Genomic DNA, 25044 nt, shown 5'->3' with positions numbered 1-25044 from the left:
GCTTATTTAGTATAGACATTTAATAAAGGCGTTTTTAGTATGTTTTCGTTCTCCTAATTGTCCCAATAGTAGAAAAAATATATTTTTTAGAAGACTGAACTGACTGGAGCCTTCAACTCATGCCATTAGTGTGCATCATTATAAAGCCTTTATTTTTCAAAAGTGCTGTTCATTTCATTAGCTGTCAAACTTTTTTATTAGCAAAAAAAAAAGAAGAAAAAAAAAAGAGAGTGCACCTTTAAGGTTCTATGTAGCAGAATCCACAGACAGACAATCATATTAAATCCATGATATATTACTTATGCTCAAGTACCTGTCAAAACCCCTGTGCTGTCATTGTCACTTCAGGCTGATACAATGCGTTATTCTGCATTCAACACCTTGTTAAAGTTTCTGACAACTTTCAAAAACAAAGCATTGTTAAATGACATGATTATTTTGTTCAAGTTTGATTTAAACGTGTTTGTGTGAACAGGACTGTGGGTTCCTGTAAGGCTGCTCTATGCAATCTCATCTCTCTGTATGTCAACAAGCACGGAGGGAGTCTGATTCCTTTTGTTTATATTTAGCCAGTGCGCGCGAGCGACTCAGTTGAACATTCATCAAATCAATCACGACCCTACTACCCAATATTTGGCTTTTGCTGGCCAAATGCAACACATCAGGCCTGAATCAAGACATTCACGTAACGTTATTGTATTTGGCCAGTGCAAGCCCAAAACCTCCAACCTCACATCTTCAACACAAACAACGCATATACATGCATAGGCACCAAGCATTTCATCGTTTGCATGCTCGCTTTTTGGCCTCGAAATGTCAAATCCCAAAGCAATGTTTTCTTTACCTGTTCGTCGAATCTATTAATGATGGCCTGGACCCATTCCACAGGCTTGTGCGCCGCCATGCTCAAGCGGATGCGCGCGCCGCTATGTCTCCTATCAATCACTTTTGCGATCCCGATTCCTGCTCCCGAATCGCCCCGGGTGCACCAAATACCCCCTAAACCGCTCCGCAAAATAATCAAGGAGGAGAATAGAGGGGGAGGAGGGGGGTTTGGTTTAGTTTTTCACTTCAAGCATACTCCACCACGCCGCCATGACACACCACCGGAAGTTTGAATCCTCCTCTCTCTCCCTGGTTTCAGTCTGGGTGGCTGCGCATGCGCAGAAATGCTACTGAAGAACTGGACCATTACAAGAGGCATGTGGTGATGTAGTTTTACTCGTGATCTATCTATCTATCTATCTATCTATCTATCTATCTATCTATCTATCTATCTATCTATCTATCTATCTATCTATCTATCTATCTATCTATCTATCTATCTATCTATCTATCTATCTATCTATCTATCTATCTATCTATCTATCTATCTATCTATCTATTAGTCTGTCTGTCTGTCTGTATGTCTGTCTATTTATCTATCGTCTGTCTGTCTGTCTGTCTGTCTGTCTGTCTGTACAGTCTGTCTGTCTGTCTGCCTGCCTGTCTGTCTGTCTGTCTGTCTGTCGTCTGTCTGTCTGTATATTTATCATATGTCTGTCTGTATATCTATCTATCGTCTGTCTGTCTGTATCTATCGTCTGTCTGTCTGTATATCTATCTATCGTCTGTCTGTCTGTATATCTATCTATCGTCTGTCTGTCTGTATCTATCGTCTGTCTGTCTGTATATCTATCTATCGTCTGTCTGTCTGTATATCTATCTATCGTCTGTCTGTCTGTATATCTATCTATCGTCTGTCTGTCTGTATATCTATCTATCGTCTGTCTGTCTGTATATCTATCTATCGTCTGTCTGTCTGTATATCTATCTATCGTCTGTATATCTATCTATCGTCTGTCTGTCTGTCTGTCTGTCTGTCTGTATATCTATCTATCGTCTGTCTGTCTGTATATCTATTGTCTGTCTGTCTGTATATCTATCTATCGTCTGTCTGTCTGTATATCTATCTATCTATCTATCGTCTGTCTGTCTGTATATCTATCGTCTGTCTGTCTGTATATCTATCTATCATCTGTCTGTCTGTATATCTATCTATCATCTGTCTGTCTGTATATCTATCTATCGTCTGTCTGTCTGTATATCTATCTATCGTCTGTCTGTCTGTATATCTATCTATCTATCTATCTATCGTCTGTCTGTCTGTATATCTATCTATCATCTGTCTGTCTGTATATCTATCTATCATCTGTCTGTCTGTATATCTATCTATCGTCTGTCTGTCTGTATATCTATCCATCGTCTGTCTGTCTGTATATCTATCTATCATCTGTCTGTCTGTATATCTATCTATTGTCTGTCTGTCTGTATATCTATATATCATCTGTCTGTCTGTATATCTATCTATCGTCTGTCTGTCTGTATATCTATCTATCGTCTGTCTGTCTGTATATCTATCTATCTATCTATCTATCGTCTGTCTGTATATCTATCTATCGTCTGTCTGTCTGTATATCTATCTATCGTCTGTCTGTCTGTATATCTATCTATCGTCTGTCTGTCTGTATATCTATATATCGTCTGTCTGTCTGTCTGTATATCTATCTATCGTCTGTCTGTCTGTATATCTATCTATCGTCTGTCTGTCTGTATATCTATCTATCGTCTGTCTGTCTGTATATCTATCTATCGTCTGTCTGTCTGTATATCTATCTAGCGTCTGTCTGTCTGTCTGTCTGTCTGTCTGTCTGTCTGTCTGTCTGTCTGTCTGTCTGTCTGTCTGTCTGTCTGTCTGTCTGTCTGTATGTCTTATCAACTAATAGAGTTTGCCATTTCTTGTGAATTACTTTAGATGCAGATACATAAAAAATACAAATAGGCCTACAAATAGTTTTGTACAAGTTTATTATTATTATTATTATTGTGTTCTTAAATGTGCCGCTATGTATGATACTCAAGAAAGTAGGCCTACTATTGTGATTTATTCAAACATAACGCAGAGGGTATTCTGATTATATCATAAAATAAACATTCATGTGTGTTTTTCTTGACATACAGTAATAAACCAAAGCTTCTTCATATTCATTATTAATATTTACAATGAGCAACAATCTTGGAGGAGTTTTAACTTTTAAACGTGGTTTTATACAACAAAAACAATGATCAATGCTTTAGGCCTGTAAATAAATTTGCAAGAATCAGATTAGGCTTTTCCTTTAGGCAAAAAAAAAGAGACAGACCATTAAATAAAAAATAAAAACAGAAAATCTATTTTATTTCACTATTCCTTAATTATTCTGAACGATGCCTGCAACTTTGTATTGCCTCTTTACGTAAGATGAATCTCTTGTTCTATTTCTTTGGATAAAAGCGTTTAAATGAATTTTAAAAAGTTTAACTGTGTAAATGAAAGCCAGAAATAACTCTTAAATAGCCTGGAACTTTATTGTTTTTTTAAATGATGAATGAAGGCGTTGAGAAACGAAAGCAGACCTCTGCTGCCACCTTGAGATGAATCTAAATAGAATGTCAACAGAGAGCAGTAGACATGGTTACCCTATACTTATAATCACCAGAGGGCGTATATGTTGAAATGTTTTTTGAACAATATGACTTTTGAACAATATATTTATTTTTTAAGACTCAGATCCCACAAGGCCCCATGTGTTATTTAGTGCAAATTGCTTGATCAAATTAATTGAATAACATGATTTTTATATAATTTTCTGCATTTCTCTTTCTAATTCTATTTGCTAAATGTCCCTTGCACCCCAAACACTTTATATTGGCTGAAAATAACTTTAATTGGAACTTTTTTTAAAATTATAAATCCTTTATTCCCTTACTTATGAAGTGAAGTATCATATTGTTCACTTGCTCTTAAAAATCACACCATGAACTTTTTTTTTGTGGTTCTTTTAATTATTTTTTCAATTGCATAGAAGTGAATATAATCATTACACAACATGACAGCCAAGCATTTTTTTTGTTTATTTTAACCCAACAACATTAGAGGAACCGATGTTAAAGGTGCTGTAAGCAATTTCAGCCATTCTGCTATACGAAATGTATGTATGGATAACATTTATTTTATGCAGTACCTTTTCCATTTTTCGACTGTTTTTTTTCTTTCTTACTCATACACTGGATTAATAATATGAGGAATATTAGCATGTTATTCTTGAGAGATTTTTTTTAGGACACCATTTCAGTTAAATCAGTCTGGGAGTTCAGACATCTGTGTCTGAAAAAAATTGCTGACTGCACCTGTAAATTTCTCAATAATTAAAGGTCAATGACCCTCTGATATGAATGCTATGCTATATGAAAGATCTTTACTTTCAAAAGTAGATGTATTTAGCAGAGTGCACAAGTAATTGGTATGTAGTTAGAAAGTATGTGTATATGCAGTGCTGAGTAACTGACATGTAATCTGGATTACATAATTAGATCCCAAAAATTAAGTTTACTTGTAGTTAAATTATATTACATTTTAAAATACTCTTAATCAGAGCTATTTTTTATTGATTACATGTTATTCTCACAATGGCAGTAAATGATTCATTACTAACTACAATTTTTGTGATGCAATGTGGATAGTAATGGACTACAATTTAAAATAATCTACCCAGCACATATTTTTAAGCATATGATAACTCATTAGGGGAAGTTTAAGTTAAATATGCACATCCAATAAACCTGGATCCTTGTTAGGTTTTTGCAAAAAACAGTTGTATATCTCCATAAAATTCAAAGACATCGATGTCCTCCAGTTTAGAAAAGCGATGCTTGTAAGTGTGTGCTTGCTGGCCATTCACAAGCACAGTGAACTGCTCTTTATTGCAGGACATGGTGTCCTGTAACATACAAAACTAACAGTATGTATACTTTTAACTCTTAAAGATATAGCTCACCTATGAGAATTTTGTCATCATTTGCTCACTCAAAATTTAGTCAATACATCATCAATTCTTTTTCCAAAATGTGTTTTTCTGATTTACTATGGTAAGCCTATTGTAAGTGGTTCATAGCCTACACGGCACTCGCCCGTGTGTGTCTCGACCAATTTTTTTGCAGTCTATGGTCTCGACATATCCGTAAATAGAGAAAAGTTGCTCCGGCTACGCTACGCCATCTGATGGTTAGTAAAAAAATTAAGCAGCCAAAAGCCTGTGTAAGAAGCTCCATATGAAGCAGCCACCACACACTCCAGATAGTTTATATTATATGTGCACAAATAAAAGCCCAACGTTTGTGTGTGTGTGTGTGTGTGTGTGTGTGTGTGTGTGTGTGTGCGTGTGCGTGAAATATTAATAGGAACTGTACTGTTAAAGTTATAGGCTAGAATACACTGTAAATCGCTGGTTATAAAAAAATTGTTACATAATAGTTTACTTTGGATTAGAAATGTAATCTAATACAAATAGCAATTAATGAATTGTGATCTGAGGAGAGTTTCTGCAGTGGTTCAAATTAAAATCAGTGTTAAACAAATAATTCAAAATTAATTGCTTTAAGTAATGCTGCTTTAAGTAATTATCCGAATACATTAAGCTACAAATTGCATTTAATAGATTTGATCATATTTCATTTATTTATAAAGCACAAATAAACACAACACAAGTTTACCACTGTGCTGTACAAAGAAAAAACAAAGAAAAAAAACAACAGTAATAAAAATAAATACATTACTAAATTGAGTTAAAAGAGACCAAAAGTTATAATGAATGAAATGCAAGGGTAAAAAGATAAGACTGTAACTTCGATTTAAACTAATGTACGGACATGTACGGACAATGCAGAACTCACAGATAAAGGAAGACTATTCCATATCCTCCTTTGCATTTTTCAATGGGACAATGAAGCACAGGTAGGACCTGCTACCATAGATATACTAAAGGCTAGATGTCTTACGGCGGAGTCTCTAATGTCATCATCCGGTGGCTATCTTGTCACAGGGAAGCTTTCTGTAGGGTGAGTGATCTGCACAAACACAAATACTCTTATCTCGCTGAAATCTTGACAGATTTACAAAAGGTTTGGTTTCTTACAAACATTATTAACGTGGCTATAATTCTGGATGCTTGAACATGTTGAAATATATAATATTATAAGTCATAACTACATCTCTGACGTTTATAACAAACCAACCCGTTTGAAAATCGGTAGAAAATTGAGCAAGTTATGGTTATTTAAAAAGTACATGCACCATTAAAACAATGTTACGAATGAGCGAGCCCCCTGTGGCAAGATGGCCGCTGTGTGCGGACGTCGACCTCCATTGGCCAGCAGCGCGGACGAGACATCTAGCCTTTATTATATGATATCTATGGACCTATACTTCCAAAATCAATGCTCTTAAATAGGCTATACATAGGCTATATAAAACACCAAAACTCCATGTCAGTAGGCTATATGGCTTGCGATCTCTCAAGTATCGTAGGCTACATTAGAAGCGAAGCTTCACAGCAGCACTAATTGTGTTCCCAGCAAAACATTTTTTGCATCAAATGTCAGCGAGTGGTGCAAAAGCTTATTAAAATGGGATTTGTCATTGTGCCGTACGGACTCTTATTCTGGCTGTACTGAAGACGAAGCGGTTTGACCAATCAGATGAAAGGGGCATTTCAGCGCCGGCCACATGTGCGAACGAAATATCAATGCCATAAACCGATTTGTAAACCACAAACGAAAAATGAGAAATCGAGCCGAAATCTAATTTTCCGATTATTAAACTAAATGAAAAAAACTAATAAAGGAGCTGTTTTTTAATTTCTCGTTATTCCAAATATGAAATTTAATTATCAGATGATACACGGATTACGGACCCGCGTGTCACTGTCGCAGCTGGTTAGGACAAAAACTCTGATTAACATGGAAAAGATACCTTTTCCCCAGTGTTCGAATTATACCGTGAGCTTTGGCGGGTACAGCTATTTCGACTGATGACGTCACTCTCCATTCTATTCTCTATTAAAGATTTGCCACTAGTACACTATTAAGAATGAGGACATACGTCACGGTAGCTTTCTTTCACGTGACGAATTGAGCCCGTCCACCATTTTGGGATCCTACGCTATCAGTTGTCAGGGGCAACTATAGATATCATATAATAAAGGCTAGATGTCTCGTCCGCGCTGCTGGCCAATGGAGGTCGACATCCGCACACGGCGGCCATCTTGCCACAGGGGGCTCGCTTACTCATATGGATGTAGCTTGAAATGGATTTCATGTGCTTTTTTGGACTGACAATCTGAACATAGCCAGAGACAATTTATATAAGAGACATGTATGCCACTTCCTCAATCCTCAATACAACTATATAAGGAAAACCCGTAACGGCAAAGATGGCTGTTGTATGCACATGTCCCGCCCCTCCCGCTGGAAAGCCAATCATCTGCTTTTAACAGTCAAGCCAGGAAACATTTAAGCCTATCTTCTGGTTCCACTGACACATGCGCGCAGTTGAGGTTTTGCGACAGCTGAGACCAACCCTTGCGCATGCGTAGTAAAAGTATAGCCTAACCTGTGGGGAAAAAGGCGTTTTAAACCTTATTTTGGGGCAAAGTCATCAAATTTTTTCAGCAATTTTTATCATATTTCACTGCTGTTTCTATGCAGTTTTTATGTACCGGTGACCAATGAAAGTGCAGTTCTGACTCTCTGCCCATTCATTTAGATAGGAGCCTGGTCTTGTTAGTCCGAAATAGCTGCCCGGAGGCGTTGCCAAGATGGCGGCCGAGTGGCACGACTTGCCTAAAAGGACTTTGACGTAGCCTATGTCGGGATAAGAAATAGAAGGAAGAATTCCAGTAAGGGCTAGAGAAGCTAACCTTAGCTCGTTCGGATCTTTACCACATATTAACTTTAGTTTGTCCAAATTTTGCGGTCTTTCCTGCTTACCAAGTCCTTCTCTATATGATTTCGCAGCTTCCACATGTTTTTTCCATGGTTTCATGGTGTAACAATGTAGTCAGTAGTACATAAACAGTGCAATCCATGCTGTTGTTTACATCCGAGTGCCTCCATACTGGCCGCGCATCTGGGTTACCGCCCAGAACATCGGTCGTCTGTGAAAACCCTCTATACAAACAATGAACGGTGCTGGCAGGTATCCTCCCAAAATGGCGGAAAGGGGAGGATGACGCGGCCTCTGGGGGCGGGGCGCTGTGTTGTGACGACATCTCCTCCTTCTTAATAGAACGCACTATACGGAACTAAAGGCGCTAGCTGAGATTCTACTGGAAATACGTCAGCAGCGTTCGTGCATAGAGCCTATTCCCACATTTGTAGTAATGACAGTAGGCTTGTTTGAGATGAGCAAAATCTGCGCAGAACCAGAGCCCGTCTACGGAGAGCCTGGCCACTCCCAGTCCTATTGTACCGAATTTTGGTTGTAGTTCCACCAGAGTTCCACTGGGGGCGATCGACTGAGTGCAAAATGAATGGGAAAATTTTGAGAAATCTTAGATTTGATTGTAGGTTTTGCAAGTTGAACATGTGTTATAGGTCGAAAGGTTGAAAGAACGAGTACTTATGTCCTTTCGATTTCTTACAGGTGGAGTTGTTGTTGCCCATAACACGCTAGCATTCTGCTAATGAACGCTGATTGGTCAGTGAAGGACTGATTACTGAGGACAGTATGGGATAAAAAAAAAAGAAAAAAAAAGTAATCGATGACCCGGTACTTGAACTCTGGTCGTCAAAATCCCAAAAGTGTTAAAAGTCAGAACTTAGACCACTAGGCTATAGGGGACAAGTGGAAAGCAAAAATTTGTTGAGTATTTGAACCTCCTTGCTAAGAAACATGAGGGGGGGGGGGGGGGGGGGGACAGAATCCGACGGCAAAAAAACAGCTGTCGGAATCCGTTCCCCCACCCTCATTATGAAAGGTTTTGATGTAGTGGCTTAAAAAAAGGCTGATTCAATTTTTTTGTGGATGGAGCTTAACTGCCATCAGTTTAAATAATATTTTTTGCCTTTTAATCATGATAGGACAGTATGAAAAAATAAAAAAATAAAAAATAAACAAACGATGTCCCGGGACTTGAACTCTGGTCGTCAAAATCCCAAAAGTGTTAAAAGTCAGAGCTTAGACCACTAGGCTATAGGGGACAAGTGGGAAGCAAAAGTTTGTTGAGTATTTGAACCTCACTGCTAAGAAACATGAAAGGGGGGAACAGAATCCGACGGCAAAAAAACAGCTGTCGGAATCCGTTCCCCCACCCTCATTATGGCCCTCATTTATGAAAAGTGCGTACACCAAATTTCCAGCGTACACCTGGCGTACACCCAAAACCACGGTAACTTTGCGATTGATCAATATGGACGTTGGCGTACGGCACGCTCAAATCCTACGCCAGCTCAGGAGGTGGTGTACATGTACGCACGTTTTGAGTTAGTGCTGAAATGCACAGAAAAACAATTCCTAACACCACAAAACGCACTGATAAACTAAAGATGTGATATATGTCCCACTGTAAAAAAAACAACAACATAGAAATGATAAACTTCAGTGTTTATTTTTGTGAGTTAGGCCCGGCAGGTGCGCACGGACTGGGTTCAGTAATGAAAGGCTTTCAATGACCCAAAAATAATTCAGACTGACAAAATATAATTAAAATGACATTCTTCTTCTTTTAAATAATAATACAAATAATAATAAAAACAACGACATTCTTCTTCTAAATAACAATAAGCGTCATTAATAATACAAATCATAATACTAATAAGAAGAAATTGTCATGCAATTATTCACATCATCATCACTATTGTACACCCCATTACATGTGACGTCATGCGAAATTCAACGCTAATAGTTTCAAAACACGTGCTGTAAAATAATGCATTGTTGTGATAGGTAATTTGCTCAACCAACCAGCGATTTAAACTGGATTTCCACCGGAGAAGTTTCTCCTCTTTGCCGTCTTCCGTGTGTCCATGGCGTAAAATGAGGGCGTGGGGGAGGCGAAGACGTGAATATATAGGGGCGTGTTAATCTAATGACGATCGTTTTCAGCCGCGGCATTTATAAAGAGGCAGGTATTGCGTACACCTGAATTTCAAAGGTACGCACAGCTTCATAAATCAGGCGGTGAGAGGAGTGTAAGCATAATCTTACGCCAACATATACGCCCGTTTCGACGCAAGATTGATAAATGAGGGCCTATGAGAGGTTTTGATGAAGTGGCTTAAAAAAAGGCTGATTCAATTTTTGTGTGGATGGAGCTTAACTGCCATCAGTTTAAAGAATATTTTTTGCCTTTTAATCATGATAGGACAGTATGGGATAAAAAAAAAAAAAAAAAAAAAAAAAAAAATGTGTGACCCGGGACTTGAAGTCTGGTCGTCAAAATCAATTTTTTTTAAAAAGGCAGAGCTTAGACTACTAGGCTATAGAGAACAATTGGTAAACAAAAGTTTGTTGAGTATTTGAACCTCAATGCTAAGAAAAGGTCCCGGGTCATCGTTTTTTTTTTTTTTTTCATACTTTCCTATCATGGTTAAAAGGCAAAAGATATTCTTTAAACTGATGGCAGTTAAGCTCCATCCACAAAAAATTGAATCAGCCTTTTTTTAAGCCACTTCATCGAAACCTCTCAAAATGAGGGTGGGGGAACGGATTCCGACAGCTGTTTTTTTGCCGTCGGATTCTGTTCCCCCCCTCTCATTTTTCTTAGCATTGAGGTTCAAATACTCAACAAACTTTTGATTTGCACTTGTCCCCTATAGCCTAGTGGTCTAAGCACTGACATTTAACACTTTTGGGATTTTGACGACCAGAGTTCAAGTCCCGGGTCATGTTTTTTTTTTGTATTTTTTTTCATACTTGTGGGATTTTGACGACAGGTCCCGGGTCATCGTTTTTTTTTTTTTTCATACTTTCCTATCATGGTTAAAAGGCAAAAGATATTCTTTAAACTAATGGCAGTTAAGCTCCATCCACAAAAAAATTGAATCAGCCTTTTTTTAAGCCACTTCATCAAAACCTCTCAAAATGAGGGTGGGGGAACGGATTCCGACAGCTGTTTTTTTGCCGTCGGATTCTGTTCCCCCCCTCTCATTTTTCTTAGCATTGTGGTTCAAATACTCAACAAACTTTTGTTTTGCACTTGTCCCCTATAGCCTAGTGGTCTAAGGACAGACATTTAACACTTTTGGGATTTCGACGACCAGAGTTCAAGTCCCGAGTCATCGGGGTTTTTTTTTTTTTTTTTTTTCATACTTTTGGGATTTTGACGACAGGTCCCGGGTCATCGTATTTTTTTTTTTTTTTTTTTTTCATACTTTCCTATCATGGTTAAAAGGCAAAAGATATTCTTTAAACTGATAACAGTTAAGCTCCATCCACAAAAAAATTGAATCAGCCTTTTTTTAAGCCACTTCATCAAAACCTCTCAAAATGAGGGTGGGGGAACGGATTCCGACAGCTGTTTTTTTGCCGTCGGATTCTGTTCCCCCCCTCTCATTTTTCTTAGCATTGAGGTTCAAATGCTCAACAAACTTTTGTTTTGCACTTGTCCCCTATAGCCTAGTGGTCTAAGCACTGACATTTAACACTTTTGTATTTTTTTTTCATACTTTTGGGATTTTGACTACAGGTCCGGGTCATCGTTTTTTTTTTTTTTTTTTTTTCATACTTTCCTATCATGGTTAAAAGGCACAAGATATTCTTTAAACTGATGGCAGTTAAGCTCCATCCACAAAAAAATTGAATCAGCCTTTTTTTAAGCCACTTCATCAAAACCTCTCAAAATGAGGGTGGGGGAACGGATTTCGACAGCTGCTTTTTTGCCGTCGGATTCTGTTCCCCCCTCTCATTTTTCTTAGCAGTGAGGTTCAAATACTCAACAAACTTTTGTTTTGGACTTGTCCCCTATAGCCTAGTGGTCTAAGCACTGACATTTAACACTTTTGGGATTTTGACGACCAGAGTTCAATTCCCGGGTCATGTTTTTTTTTTGTTTTTTTTTTCATACTTTTGGGATTTTGACGACAGGTCCCGGGTCATCGTTTTTTTTTTTTTTTTTTTTTTTTTTTTCATACTTTCCTATCATGGTTAAAAGGCAAAATATATTCTTTAAACTGATGGCAGTTAAGCTCCATCCACAAAAAAATTGAATCAGCCTTTTTTTAAGCCACTTCATCAAAACCTCTCAAAATGAGGGTGGGGGAACGGATTCCGACAGCTGTTTTTTTGCCGTCGGATTCTGTTCCCCCCCTCTCATTTTTCTTAGCATTGAGGTTTAAATACTCAACAAACTTTTGTTTTCAACTTGTCCCCTATAGCCTAGTGGTCTAAGCACTGACATTTAACACTTTTGGGATTTTGACGACCAGAGTTCAAGTCCCGGGTCATATTTTTTTTTTTTTTTTTTTTTCATACTTTTGGGATTTTGACGACAGGTCCCGGGTCATCGTTTTTTTTTTTTTTTTTTTTTTTTCATACTTTCCTATCATGGTTAAAAGGCAAAAGATATTCTTTAAACTGATGGCAGTTAAGCTCCATCCACAAAAAAATTGAATCAGCCTTTTTTTAAGCCACTTCATCAAAACCTCTCAAAATGAGGGTGGGGGAACGGATTCCGACAGCTGTTTTTTTGCCGTCGGATTCTGTTCCCCCCCTCTCATTTTTCTTAGCATTGAGGTTCAAATACTCAACAAACTTTTATTTTGCACTTGTCCCCTATAGCCTAGTGGTCTAAGCACTGACATTTAACACTTTTGGGATTTTGACGACCAGAGTTCAAGTCCCGGGTCATGTTTTTTTTTTTTTTTTTTTTTTTCATACTTTTGGGATTTTGACGACAGGTCCCGGGTCATCGTTTTTTTTTTTTTTTTTTCATACTTTCCTATCATGGTTAAAAGGCACAAGATATTCTTTAAACTGATGGCAGTTAAGCTCCATCCACAAAAAATTGAATCAGCCTATTTTTAAGCCACTTCATCAAAACCTCTCAAAATGAGGGTGGGGGAACGGATTCCGACAGCTGTTTTTTTGCCGTCGGATTCTGTTCCCCCCCTCTCATTTTTCTTAGCATTGAGGTTCAAATAATCAACAAACTTTTGTTTTGCACTTGTCCCCTATAGCCTAGTGGTCTAAGCACTGACATTTAACACTTTTGGGATTTTGACGACCAGAGTTCAAGTCCCGGGTCATGTTTTTTTTTTGTATTTTTTTTCATACTTTTGGGATTTTGACGACAGGTCCCGGGTCATCGTTTTTTTTTTTTTTTTTTTTTTTTTTCATACTTTCCTATCATGGTTAAAAGGCAAAAGATATTCTTTAAACTGATGGCAGTTAAGCTCCATCCACAAAAAAATTGAATCAGCCTTTTTTTAAGCCACTTCATCAAAACCTCTAAAAATGAGGGTGGGGGAACGGATTCCGACAGCTGTTTTTTTTGCCGTCGGATTCTGTTCCCCCCCTCTCATTTTTCTTAGCATTGAGGTTCAAATACTCAACAAACTTTTGTTTTGCACTTGTCCCCTATAGCCTAGTGGTCTAAGCACTGACATTTAACACTTTTGGGATTTTGACGACCAGAGTTCAAGTCCCGGGTCATGTTTTTTTTTTTTTTTTTTTTTCATACTTTTGGGATTTTGACGACAGGTCCCGGGTCATCGTTTTTTTTTTTTTTTTTTTTTTTCATACTTTCCTATCATGGTTAAAAGGCAAAAGATATTCTTTAAACTGATGGCAGTTAAGCTCCATCCACAAAAAAATTGAATCAGCCTTTTTTTAAGCCACTTCATCAAAACCTCTCAAAATGAGGGTGGGGGAACGGATTCCGACAGCTGTTTTTTTGCCGTCGGATTCTGTTCCCCCCCTCTCATTTTTCTTAGCATTGAGGTTCAAATACTCAACAAACTTTTGTTTTGCACTTGTCCCCTATAGCCTAGTGGTCTAAGCACTGACATTTAACACTTTTGGGATTTTGACGACCAGAGTTCAAGTCCCGGGTCATGGTTTTTTTTTGTATTTTTTTTCATACTTTTGGGATTTTGACGACAGGTCCCGGGTCATCGTTTTTTTTTTTTTTTTTTTTTTTTTTACTTTCCTATCATGGTTAAAAGGCAAAAGATATTCTTTAAACTGATGGCAGTTAAGCTCCATCCACAAAAAATTGAATCAGCCTATTTTTAAGCCACTTCATCAAAACCTCTCAAAATGAGGGTGGGGGAACGGATTCCGACAGCTGTTTTTTTGCCGTCGGATTCTGTTCCCCCCCTCTCATTTTTCTTAGCATTGAGGTTCAAATACTCAACAAACTTTTGTTTTGCACTTGTCAGCTATAGCCTAGTGGTCTAAGCACTGACATTTAACACTTTTGGGATTTTGACGACCAGAGTTCAAGTCCCGGGTCATGTTTTTTTTTTTTTTTTTTTTTCATACTTTTGGGATTTTGACGACAGGTCCCGGGTCATCGTTTTTTTTTTTTTTTTTCATACTTTCCAATCATGGTTAAAAGGCTAAATATATTCCTTAAACTGATGGCAGTTAAGCTCCATCCACAAAAAAATTGAATCAGCCTTTTTTTAAGCCACTTCATCAAAACCTCTCAAAATGAGGGTGGGGGAACGGATTCCGACAGCTGTTTTTTTGCCGTCGGATTCTGTTCCCCCCCTCTCATTTTTCTTAGCATTGAGGTTCAAATAATCAACAAACTTTTGTTTTGCCCTTGTCCCCTATAGCCTAGTGGTCTAAGCACTGACATTTAACACTTTTGGGATTTTGACGACCAGAGTTCAAGTCCCGGGTCATGGTTTTTTTTGTGTTTTTTTTCATACTTTTGGGATTTTGACGACAGGTCCCGGGTCATCGTTTTTTTTTTTTTTTTTTTTTTTTTCATACTTTCCTATCATGGTTAAAAGGCAAAAGATATTCTTTAAACTGATGGCAGTTAAGCTCCATCCACAAAAAAATTGAATCAGCCTTTTTTTAAGCCACTTCATCAAAACCTCTAAAAATGAGGGTGGGGGAACGGATTCCGACAGCTGTTTTTTTTGCCGTCGGATTCTGTTCCCCCCCTCTCATTTTTCTTAGCATTGAGGTTTAAATACTCAACAAACTTTTGTTTTCAACTTGTCCCCTATAGCCTAGTGGTCTAAGCACTGACATTTAACACTTTTGGGATTTTGACGACCAGAGTTCAAGTCCCGGGTCATGTTTTTTTTTTTTTTTTTTTTTTTCATACTTTTGGGATTTTGACGACAGGTCCCGGATCATCGTTTTTTTTTTTTTTTTTCATACTTTCCTATCATGGTTAAAAGGCACAAGATATTCTTTAAACTGATGGCAGTTAAGCTCCATCCACAAAAAAATTGAATCAGCCTATTTTTAAGCCACTTCATCAAAACCTCTCAAAATGAGGGTGGGGGAACGGATTCCGACAGCTGTTTTTTTGCCGTCGGATTCTGTTCCCCCCCTCTCATTTTTCTTAGCATTGAGTTTCAAATAATCAACAAACTTTTGTTTTGCACTTGTCCCCTATAGCCTAGTGGTCTAAGCACTGACATTTAACACTTTTGGGATTTTGACGACCAGAGTTCAAGTCCCGGGTCATGTTTTTTTTTTTTTTTTTTTTTTTTCATACTTTTGGGATTTTGACGACAGGTCCCGGGTCATCGTTTTTTTTTTTTTTTTTTTTTTTTTTTCATACTTTCCAATCATGGTTAAAAGGCTAAATATATTCTTTAAACTGATGGCAGTTAAGCTCCATCCACAAAAAAATTGAATCAGCCTTTTTTTAAGCCACTTCATCAAAACCTCTCAAAATGAGGGTGGGGGAACGGATTCCGACAGCTGTTTTTTTGCCGTCGGATTCTGTTCCCCCCCTCTGATTTTTCTTAGCATTGAGGTTCAAATACTCAACAAACTTTTATTTTGCACTTGTCCCCTATAGCCTAGTGGTCTAAGCACTGACATTTAACACTTTTAGGATTTTGACGACCAGAGTTCAAGTCCCGGGTCATGGCTTTTTTTGTATTTTTTTTCATACTTTTGGGATTTTGACGACAGGTCCCGGGTCATCGTTTTTTTTTTGTTTGTTTTTTTTTTCATACTTTCCTATCATTGTTAAAAGGCAAAATATATTCTTTAAACTGATGGCAGTTAAGCTCCATCCACAAAAAAATTGAATCAGCCTTTTTTTAAGCCACTTCATCAAAACCTCTCAAAATGAGGGTGAGGGAACGGATTCCGACAGCTGTTTTTTTGCCGTCGGATTCTGTTCCCCCCCTCTCATTTTTCTTAGCATTGAGGTTCAAATACTCAACAAACTTTTGTTTTCAACTTGTGCCCTATAGCCTAGTGGTCTAAGCACTGACATTTAACACTTTTGGGATTTTGACGACCAGAGTTCAAGTCCCGGGTTATGTTTTTTTTTTTTTTTTTTTTTCATACTTTTGGGATTTTGACGACAGGTCCCGGGTCATCGTTTTTTTTTTTTTTTTTTTTTTTTCATACTTTCCTATCATGGTTAAAAGGCAAAAGATATTCTTTAAACTGATGGCAGTTAAGCTCCATCCACAAAAAAATTGAATCAGCCTTTTTTTAAGCCACTTCATCAAAACCTCTCAAAATGAGGGTGGGGGAACGGATTCCGACAGCTGTTTTTTTGCCGTCGGATTCTGTTCCCCCCCTCTCATTTTTCTTAGCATTGAGGTTCAAATACTCAACAAACTTTTGTTTTCAACTTGTGCCCTATAGCCTAGTGGTCTAAGCACTGACATTTAACACTTTTGGGATTTTGACGACCAGAGTTCAAGTCCCGGGTTATGTTTTTTTTTTTTTTTTTTTTTCATACTTTTGGGATTTTGACGACAGGTCCCGGGTCATCGTTTTTTTTTTTTTTTTTTTTTTTTCATACTTTCCTATCATGGTTAAAAGGCAAAAGATATTCTTTAAACTGATGGCAGTTAAGCTCCATCCACAAAAAAATTGAATCAGCCTTTTTTTAAGCCACTTCATCAAAACCTCTCAAAATGAGGGTGGGGGAACGGATTCCGACAGCTGTTTTTTTGCCGTCGGATTCTGTTCCCCCCCCCCTCTCATTTTTCTTAGCAGCGAGGTTCAAATACTCAACAAACTTTTGTTTTGGACTTGTCCCCTATAGCCTAGTGGTCTAAGCACTGACATTTAACACTTTTGGGATTTTGACGACCAGAGTTCAAGTCCCGGGTCATGGCTTTTTTTGTATTTTTTTTCATACTTTTGGGATTTTGACGACAGGTCCCGGGTCATCGTTTTTTTTTTGTTTTTTTTTTTTTCATACTTTCCTATCATTGTTAAAAGGCAAAATATATTCTTTAAACTGATGGCAGTTAAGCTCCATCCACAAAAAAATTGAATCAGCCTTTTTTTAAGCCACTTCATCAAAACCTCTCAAAATGAGGGTGAGGGAACGGATTCCGACAGCTGTTTTTTTGCCGTCGGATTCTGTTCCCCCCCTCTCATTTTTCTTAGCATTGAGGTTCAAATACTCAACAAACTTTTGTTTTCAACTTGTGCCCTATAGCCTAGTGGTCTAAGCACTGACATTTAACACTTTTGGGATTTTGACGACAGGTCCCGGGTCATCGTTTTTTTTTTGTTTTTTTTTTTTTCATACTTTCCTATCATTGTTAAAAGGCAAAATATATTCTTTAAACTGATGGCAGTTAAGCTCCATCCACAAAAAAATTGAATCAGCCTTTTTTTAAGCCACTTCATCAAAACCTCTCAAAATGAGGGTGGGGGAACGGATTCCGACAGCTGTTTTTTTGCCGTCGGATTCTGTTCCCCCCCCCTCTCATTTTTCTTAGCAGCGAGGTTCAAATACTCAACAAACTTTTGTTTTGGACTTGTCCCCTATAGCCTAGTTGTCTAAGCACTGACATTTAACACTTTTGGGATTTTGACGACCAGAGTTCAAGTCCCGGGTCATCGGTTTTTTTTTTTTTTTTTTCATACTTTCCTATCATGGTTAAAAGGCAAAATATATTCTTTAAACTGATGGCAGTTAAGCTCCATCCACAAAAAAATTGAATCAGCCTATTTTTAAGCCACTTCATCAAAACCTCTCAAAATTAGGGTGGGGGAACGGATTCCGACAGCTGTTTTTTTGCCGTCGGATTCTGTTCCCCCCCTCTCATTTTTCTTAGCATTGAGGTTCAAATAATCAACAAACTTTTGTTTTGCACTTGTCCCCTATAGCCTAGTGGTCTAAGCACTGACATTTAACACTTTTGGGATTTTGACGACCAGAGTTCAAGTCCCGGGTCATGGGTTTTTTTTGTATTTTTTTTCATAGTTTTGGGATTTTGACGACAGGTCCCGGGTCATCGTTTTTTTTTTTTTTTTTTTTTTTTCATACTTTCCTATCATGGTTAAAAGGCAAAAGATATTCTTTAAACTGATGGCAGTTAAGCTCCATCCACAAAAAAATTGAATCAGCCTTTTTTTAAGCCACTTCATCAAAACCTCTCAAAATTAGGGTGGGGGAACGGATTCCGACAGCTGTTTTTTTGCCGTCGGATTCTGTTCCCCCCCTCTCATTTTTCTTAGCATTGAGGTTCAAATAATCAACAAACTTTTGTTTTGCACTTGTCCCCTATAGCCTAGTGGTCTAAGCACTGACATTTAACACTTTTGGGATTTTGACGACCAGAGTTCAAGTCCCGGGTCATGGTTTTTTTTTGTATTTTTTTTCTTACTTTTGGGATTTTGACGACAGGTCCCGGGTCATCGTTTTTTTTTTTTTTTTTTTTTTTTTTTCATACTTTCCAATCATGGTTAAAAGGCAAAAGATATTCTTTAAACTGATGGCAGTTAAGCTCCATCCACAAAAAAATTGAATCAGCCTTTTTTTAAGCCACTTCATCAAAACCTCTCAAAATGAGGGTGGGGGAACGGATTCCGACAGCTGTTTTTTTGCCGTCGGATTCTGTTCCCCCCCTCTCATTTTTCTTAGCATTGAGGTTCAAATAATCAACAAACTTTTGTTTTGCACTTGTCTCCTATAGCCTAGTGGTCTAAGCACTGACATTTAACACTTTTGGGATTTTGACGACCAGAGTTCAAGTCCCGGGTCATGTTTTTTTTTTGTATTTTTTTCATACTTTTGGGATTTTGACGACAGGTCCCGGGTCATCGTTTTTTTTTTTTTTTTTTTTTTTTCATACTTTCCTATCATGGTTAAAAGGCAAAAGATATTCTTTAAACTGATGGCAGTTAAGCTCCATCCACAAAAAAATTGAATCAGACTTTTTTTAAGCCACTTCATCAAAACCTCTCAAAATGAGGGTGGGGGAACGGATTCCGACAGTTGTTTTTTTGCCGTCGGATTCTGTTCCCCCCCTTTCATTTTTCTTAGCATTGAGGTTCAAATACTCAACAAACTTTTGTTTTCAACTTGTCCCCTATAGCCTAGTGGTCTAAGCACTGACATTTAACACTTTTGGGATTTTGACGACCAGAGTTCAAGTCCCGGGTCATGTTTTTTTTTTTTTTTTTTTTTCATACTTTTGGGATTTTGACGACAGGTCCCGGGTCATCGTTTTTTTTTTTTTTTTTTTTTTTTCATACTTTCCTATCATGGTTAAAAGGCAAAAGATATTCTTTAAACTGATGGCAGTTAAGCTCCATCCACAAAAAAATTGAATCAGCCTTTTTTTAAGCCACTTCATCAAAACCTCTCAAAATGAGGGTGGGGGAACGGATTCCGACAGCTGTTTTTTTGCCGTCGGATTCTGTTCCCCCCCTCTCATTTTTCTTAGCATTGAGGTTCAAATAATCAACAAACTTTTGTTTTGCACTTGTCCCCTATAGCCTAGTGGTCTAAGCAATGACATTTAACACTTTTGGGATTTTGACGACCAAAGTTCAAGTCCCGTGTCATGGTTTTTTTTTGTATTTTTTTTCATACTTTTGGGATTTTGACGACAGGTCCCGGGTCATCGTTTTTTTTTGTTTTTGTTTTTTTTTCATACTTTCCTATCATGGTTAAAAGGCACAAGATATTCTTTAAACTGATGGCAGTTAAGCTCCATCCACAAAAAAATTGAATCAGCCTTTTTTTAAGCCACTTCATCAAAACCTCTCAAAATGAGGGTGAGGGAACGGATTCCGACAGCTGTTTTTTTGCCATCGGATTCTGTTCCCCCCCTCTCATTTTTCTTTGCATTGAGGTTCAAATACTCAACAAACTTTTGTTTTGCACTTGTCCTTATAGCCTAGCGGTCTAAGCAATGACATTTAACACTTTTGGGATTTTGACGACCAGAGTTCAAGTCCCGGGTCATGGTTTTTTTTTGTATTTTTTTTCATACTTTTGGGATTTTGACGACAGGTCCCGGGTCATCGTTTTTTTTTTTTTTTTTTTTTTTTTCATACTTTCCTATCATGGTTAAAAGGCAAAAGATATTCTTTAAACTGATGGCAGTTAAGCTCCATCCACAAAAAAATTGAATCAGCCTTTTTTTAAGCCACTTCATCAAAACCTCTCAAAATGAGGGTGGGGGAACGGATTCCGACAGTTGTTTTTTTGCCGTCGGATTCTGTTCCCCCCCTTTCATTTTTCTTAGCATTGAGGTTCAAATACTCAACAAACTTTTGTTTTCATCTTGTCCCCTATAGCCTAGTGGTCTAAGCACTGACATTTAACACTTTTGGGATTTTGACGACCAGAGTTCAAGTCCCGGGTCATGTTTTTTTTTTTTTTTTTTTTTCATACTTTTGGGATTTTGACGACAGGTCCCGGGTCATCGTTTTTTTTTTTTTTTTTTTTTTTTTCATACTTTCCTATCATGGTTAAAAGGCACAAGATATTCTTTAAACTGACGGCAGTTAAGCTCCATCCACAAAAAAATTGAATCAGCCTTTTTTTAAGCCACTTCATCAAAACCTCTCAAAATGAGGGTGGGGGAACGGATTCCGACAGCTGTTTTTTTGCCGTCGGATTCTGTTCCCCCCCTCTCATTTTTCTTAGCATTGAGGTTCAAATACTCAACAAACTTTTGTTTTCAACTTGTGCCCTATAGCCTAGTGGTCTAAGCACTGACATTTAACACTTTTGGGATTTTGACGACCAGAGTTCAAGTCCCGGGTTATGTTTTTTTTTTTTTTTTTTTTTCATACTTTTGGGATTTTGACGACAGGTCCCGGGTCATCGTTTTTTTTTTTTTTTTTTTTTTTTTCATACTTTCCTATCATGGTTAAAAGGCAAAAGATATTCTTTAAACTGATGGCAGTTAAGCTCCATCCACAAAAAAATTGAATCAGCCTTTTTTTAAGCCACTTCATCAAAACCTCTCAAAATGAGGGTGGGGGAACGGATTCCGACAGCTGTTTTTTTGCCGTCGGATTCTGTTCCCCCCCCCTCTCATTTTTCTTAGCAGTGAGGTTCAAATACTCAACAAACTTTTATTTTGGACTTGTCCCCTATAGCCTGTCTAAGCACTGACATTTAACACTTTTGGGATTTTGACGACCAGAGTTCAAGTCCCGGGTCATCGTTTTTTTTTTTTTTTTTTTCATACTTTCCTATCATGGTTAAAAGGCAAAATATATTCTTTAAACTGATGGCAGTTAAGCTCCATCCACAAAAAAATTGAATCAGCCTATTTTTAAGCCACTTCATCAAAACCTCTCAAAATTAGGGTGGGGGAACGGATTCCGACAGCTGTTTTTTTGCCGTCGGATTCTGTTCCCCCCCTCTCATTTTTCTTAGCATTGAGGTTCAAATAATCAACAAACTTTTGTTTTGCACTTGTCCCCTATAGCCTAGTGGTCTAAGCACTGACATTTAACACTTTTGGGATTTTGACGACCAGAGTTCAAGTCCCGGGTCATGGGTTTTTTTTGTATTTTTTTTCATAGTTTTGGGATTTTGACGACAGGTCCCGGGTCATCGTTTTTTTTTTTTTTTTTTTTTTTCATACTTTCCTATCATGGTTAAAAGGCAAAAGATATTCTTTAAACTGATGGCAGTTAAGCTCCATCCACAAAAAAATTGAATCAGCCTTTTTTTAAGCCACTTCATCAAAACCTCTCAAAATTAGGTTGGGGGAACGGATTCCGACAGCTGTTTTTTTGCCGTCGGATTCTGTTCCCCCCCTCTCATTTTTCTTAGCATTGAGGTTCAAATAATCAACAAACTTTTGTTTTCCACTTGTCCCCTATAGCCTAGTGGTCTAAGCACTGACATTTAACACTTTTGGGATTTTGACGACCAGAGTTCAAGTCCCGGGTCATGGTTTTTTTTTGTATTTTTTTTCTTACTTTTGGGATTTTGACGACAGGTCCCGGGTCATCGTTTTTTTTTTTTTTTTTTTTTTTCATACTTTCCTATCATGGTTAAAAGGCAAAAGATATTCTTTAAACTGATGGCAGTTAAGCTCCATCCACAAAAAAATTGAATCAGCCTTTTTTTAAGCCACTTCATCAAAACCTCTCAAAATGAGGGTGGGGGAACGGATTCCGACAGCTGTTTTTTTGCCGTCGGATTCTGTTCCCCCCCTCTGATTTTTCTTAGCATTGAGGTTCAAATACTCAACAAACTTTTATTTTGCACTTGTCCCCTATAGCCTAGTGGTCTAAGCACTGACATTTAACACTTTTGGGATTTTGACGACCAGAGTTCAAGTCCCGGGTCATGGCTTTTTTTGTATTTTTTTTCATACTTTTGGGATTTTGACGACAGGTCCCGGGTCATCGTTTTTTTTGTTTTGTTTTTTTTTTCATACTTTCCTATCATTGTTAAAAGGCAAAATATATTCTTTAAACTGATGGCAGTTAAGCTCCATCCACAAAAAAATTGAATCAGCCTTTTTTTAAGCCACTTCATCAAAACCTCTCAAAATGAGGGTGAGGGAACGGATTCCGACAGCTGTTTTTTTGCCGTCGGATTCTGTTCCCCCCCTCTCATTTTTCTTAGCATTGAGGTTCAAATACTCAACAAACTTTTGTTTTCAACTTGTGCCCTATAGCCTAGTGGTCTAAGCACTGACATTTAACACTTTTGGGATTTTGACGACCAGAGTTCAAGTCCCGGGTTATGTTTTTTTTTTTTTTTTTTTTCATACTTTTGGGATTTTGACGACAGGTCCCGGGTCATCGTTTTTTTTTTGTTTGTTTTTTTTTCATACTTTCCTATCATTGTTAAAAGGCAAAATATATTCTTTAAACTGATGGCAGTTAAGCTCCATCCACAAAAAAATTGAATCAGCCTTTTTTTAAGCCACTTCATCAAAACCTCTCAAAATGAGGGTGGGGGAACGGATTCCGACAGCTGTTTTTTTGCCGTCGGATTCTGTTCCCCCCCCCTCTCATTTTTCTTAGCAGCGAGGTTCAAATACTCAACAAACTTTTGTTTTGGACTTGTCCCCTATAGCCTAGTTGTCTAAGCACTGACATTTAACACTTTTGGGATTTTGACGACCAGAGTTCAAGTCCCGGGTCATCGGGTTTTTTTTTTTTTTTTTCATACTTTCCTATCATGGTTAAAAGGCAAAATATATTCTTTAAACTGATGGCAGTTAAGCTCCATCCACAAAAAAATTGAATCAGCCTATTTTTAAGCCACTTCATCAAAACCTCTCAAAATTAGGGTGGGGGAACGGATTCCGACAGCTGTTTTTTTGCCGTCGGATTCTGTTCCCCCCCTCTCATTTTTCTTAGCATTGAGGTTCAAATAATCAACAAACTTTTGTTTTGCACTTGTCCCCTATAGCCTAGTGGTCTAAGCACTGACATTTAACACTTTTGGGATTTTGACGACCAGAGTTCAAGTCCCGGGTCATGGGTTTTTTTTGTATTTTTTTTCATAGTTTTGGGATTTTGACGACAGGTCCCGGGTCATCGTTTTTTTTTTTTTTTTTTTTTTTCATACTTTCCTATCATGGTTAAAAGGCAAAAGATATTCTTTAAACTGATGGCAGTTAAGCTCCATCCACAAAAAAATTGAATCAGCCTTTTTTTAAGCCACTTCATCAAAACCTCTCAAAATTAGGGTGGGGGAACGGATTCCGACAGCTGTTTTTTTGCCGTCGGATTCTGTTCCCCCCCTCTCATTTTTCTTAGCATTGAGGTTCAAATAATCAACAAACTTTTGTTTTGCACTTGTCCCCTATAGCCTAGTGGTCTAAGCACTGACATTTAACACTTTTGGGATTTTGACGACCAGAGTTCAAGTCCCGGGTCATGGTTTTTTTTTGTATTTTTTTTCTTACTTTTGGGATTTTGACGACAGGTCCCGGGTCATCGTTTTTTTTTTTTTTTTTTTTTTTTTTTTCATACTTTCCAATCATGGTTAAAAGGCAAAAGATATTCTTTAAACTGATGGCAGTTAAGCTCCATCCACAAAAAAATTGAATCAGCCTTTTTTTAAGCCACTTCATCAAAACCTCTCAAAATGAGGGTGGGGGAACGGATTCCGACAGCTGTTTTTTTGCCGTCGGATTCTGTTCCCCCCCTCTCATTTTTCTTAGCATTGAGGTTCAAATAATCAACAAACTTTTGTTTTGCACTTGTCTCCTATAGCCTAGTGGTCTAAGCACTGACATTTAACACTTTTGGGATTTTGACGACCAGAGTTCAAGTCCCGGGTCATGTTTTTTTTTTGTATTTTTTTTCATACTTTTGGGATTTTGACGACAGGTCCCGGGTCATCGTTTTTTTTTTTTTTTTTTTTTTTTCATACTTTCCTATCATGGTTAAAAGGCAAAAGATATTCTTTAAACTGATGGCAGTTAAGCTCCATCCACAAAAAAATTGAATCAGACTTTTTTTAAGCCACTTCATCAAAACCTCTCAAAATGAGGGTGGGGGAACGGATTCCGACAGTTGTTTTTTTGCCGTCGGATTCTGTTCCCCCCCTTTCATTTTTCTTAGCATTGAGGTTCAAATACTCAACAAACTTTTGTTTTCAACTTGTCCCCTATAGCCTAGTGGTCTAAGCACTGACATTTAACACTTTTGGGATTTTGACGACCAGAGTTCAAGTCCCGGGTCATGTTTTTTTTTTTTTTTTTTTTTTCATACTTTTGGGATTTTGACGACAGGTCCCGGGTCATCGTTTTTTTTTTTTTTTTTTTTTTTTTCATACTTTCCTATCATGGTTA

The 25044-nt window shown here is 37.7% G+C and overlaps 2 protein-coding genes across 8 annotated transcripts in view; both read right to left on the bottom strand.

The window, feature by feature from the left end:
* Window positions 1–1142, bottom strand: part of nf1a (neurofibromin 1a) — a 77434-nt gene extending 76292 nt beyond the window's left edge. For all 6 annotated transcript variants that reach the window (XM_079611301.1, XM_079611303.1, XM_079611304.1 and 3 more), the window contains exon 1: window positions 845–1142. In XM_079611301.1, coding sequence (XP_079467427.1) covers window positions 845–904 — 60 coding nt within the window. In that variant the 5' untranslated portion in view covers window positions 905–1142. The remainder of the gene's footprint in view (window positions 1–844) is intronic.
* Window positions 1–25044, bottom strand: part of vezf1b (vascular endothelial zinc finger 1b) — a 534049-nt gene that overhangs the window by 85382 nt on the left and 423623 nt on the right. The window lies entirely within an intron of this gene.

The sequence above is a fragment of the Phoxinus phoxinus genome (assembly GCF_949152265.1).
Source record: "Phoxinus phoxinus genome assembly, chromosome: 4".
NCBI classification, from domain to species: domain Eukaryota; kingdom Metazoa; phylum Chordata; class Actinopteri; order Cypriniformes; family Leuciscidae; genus Phoxinus; species Phoxinus phoxinus.
The sequence above is the reverse complement of the archived record's forward strand: the minus strand, read 5'-3'. Positions and strand labels throughout refer to the sequence as shown.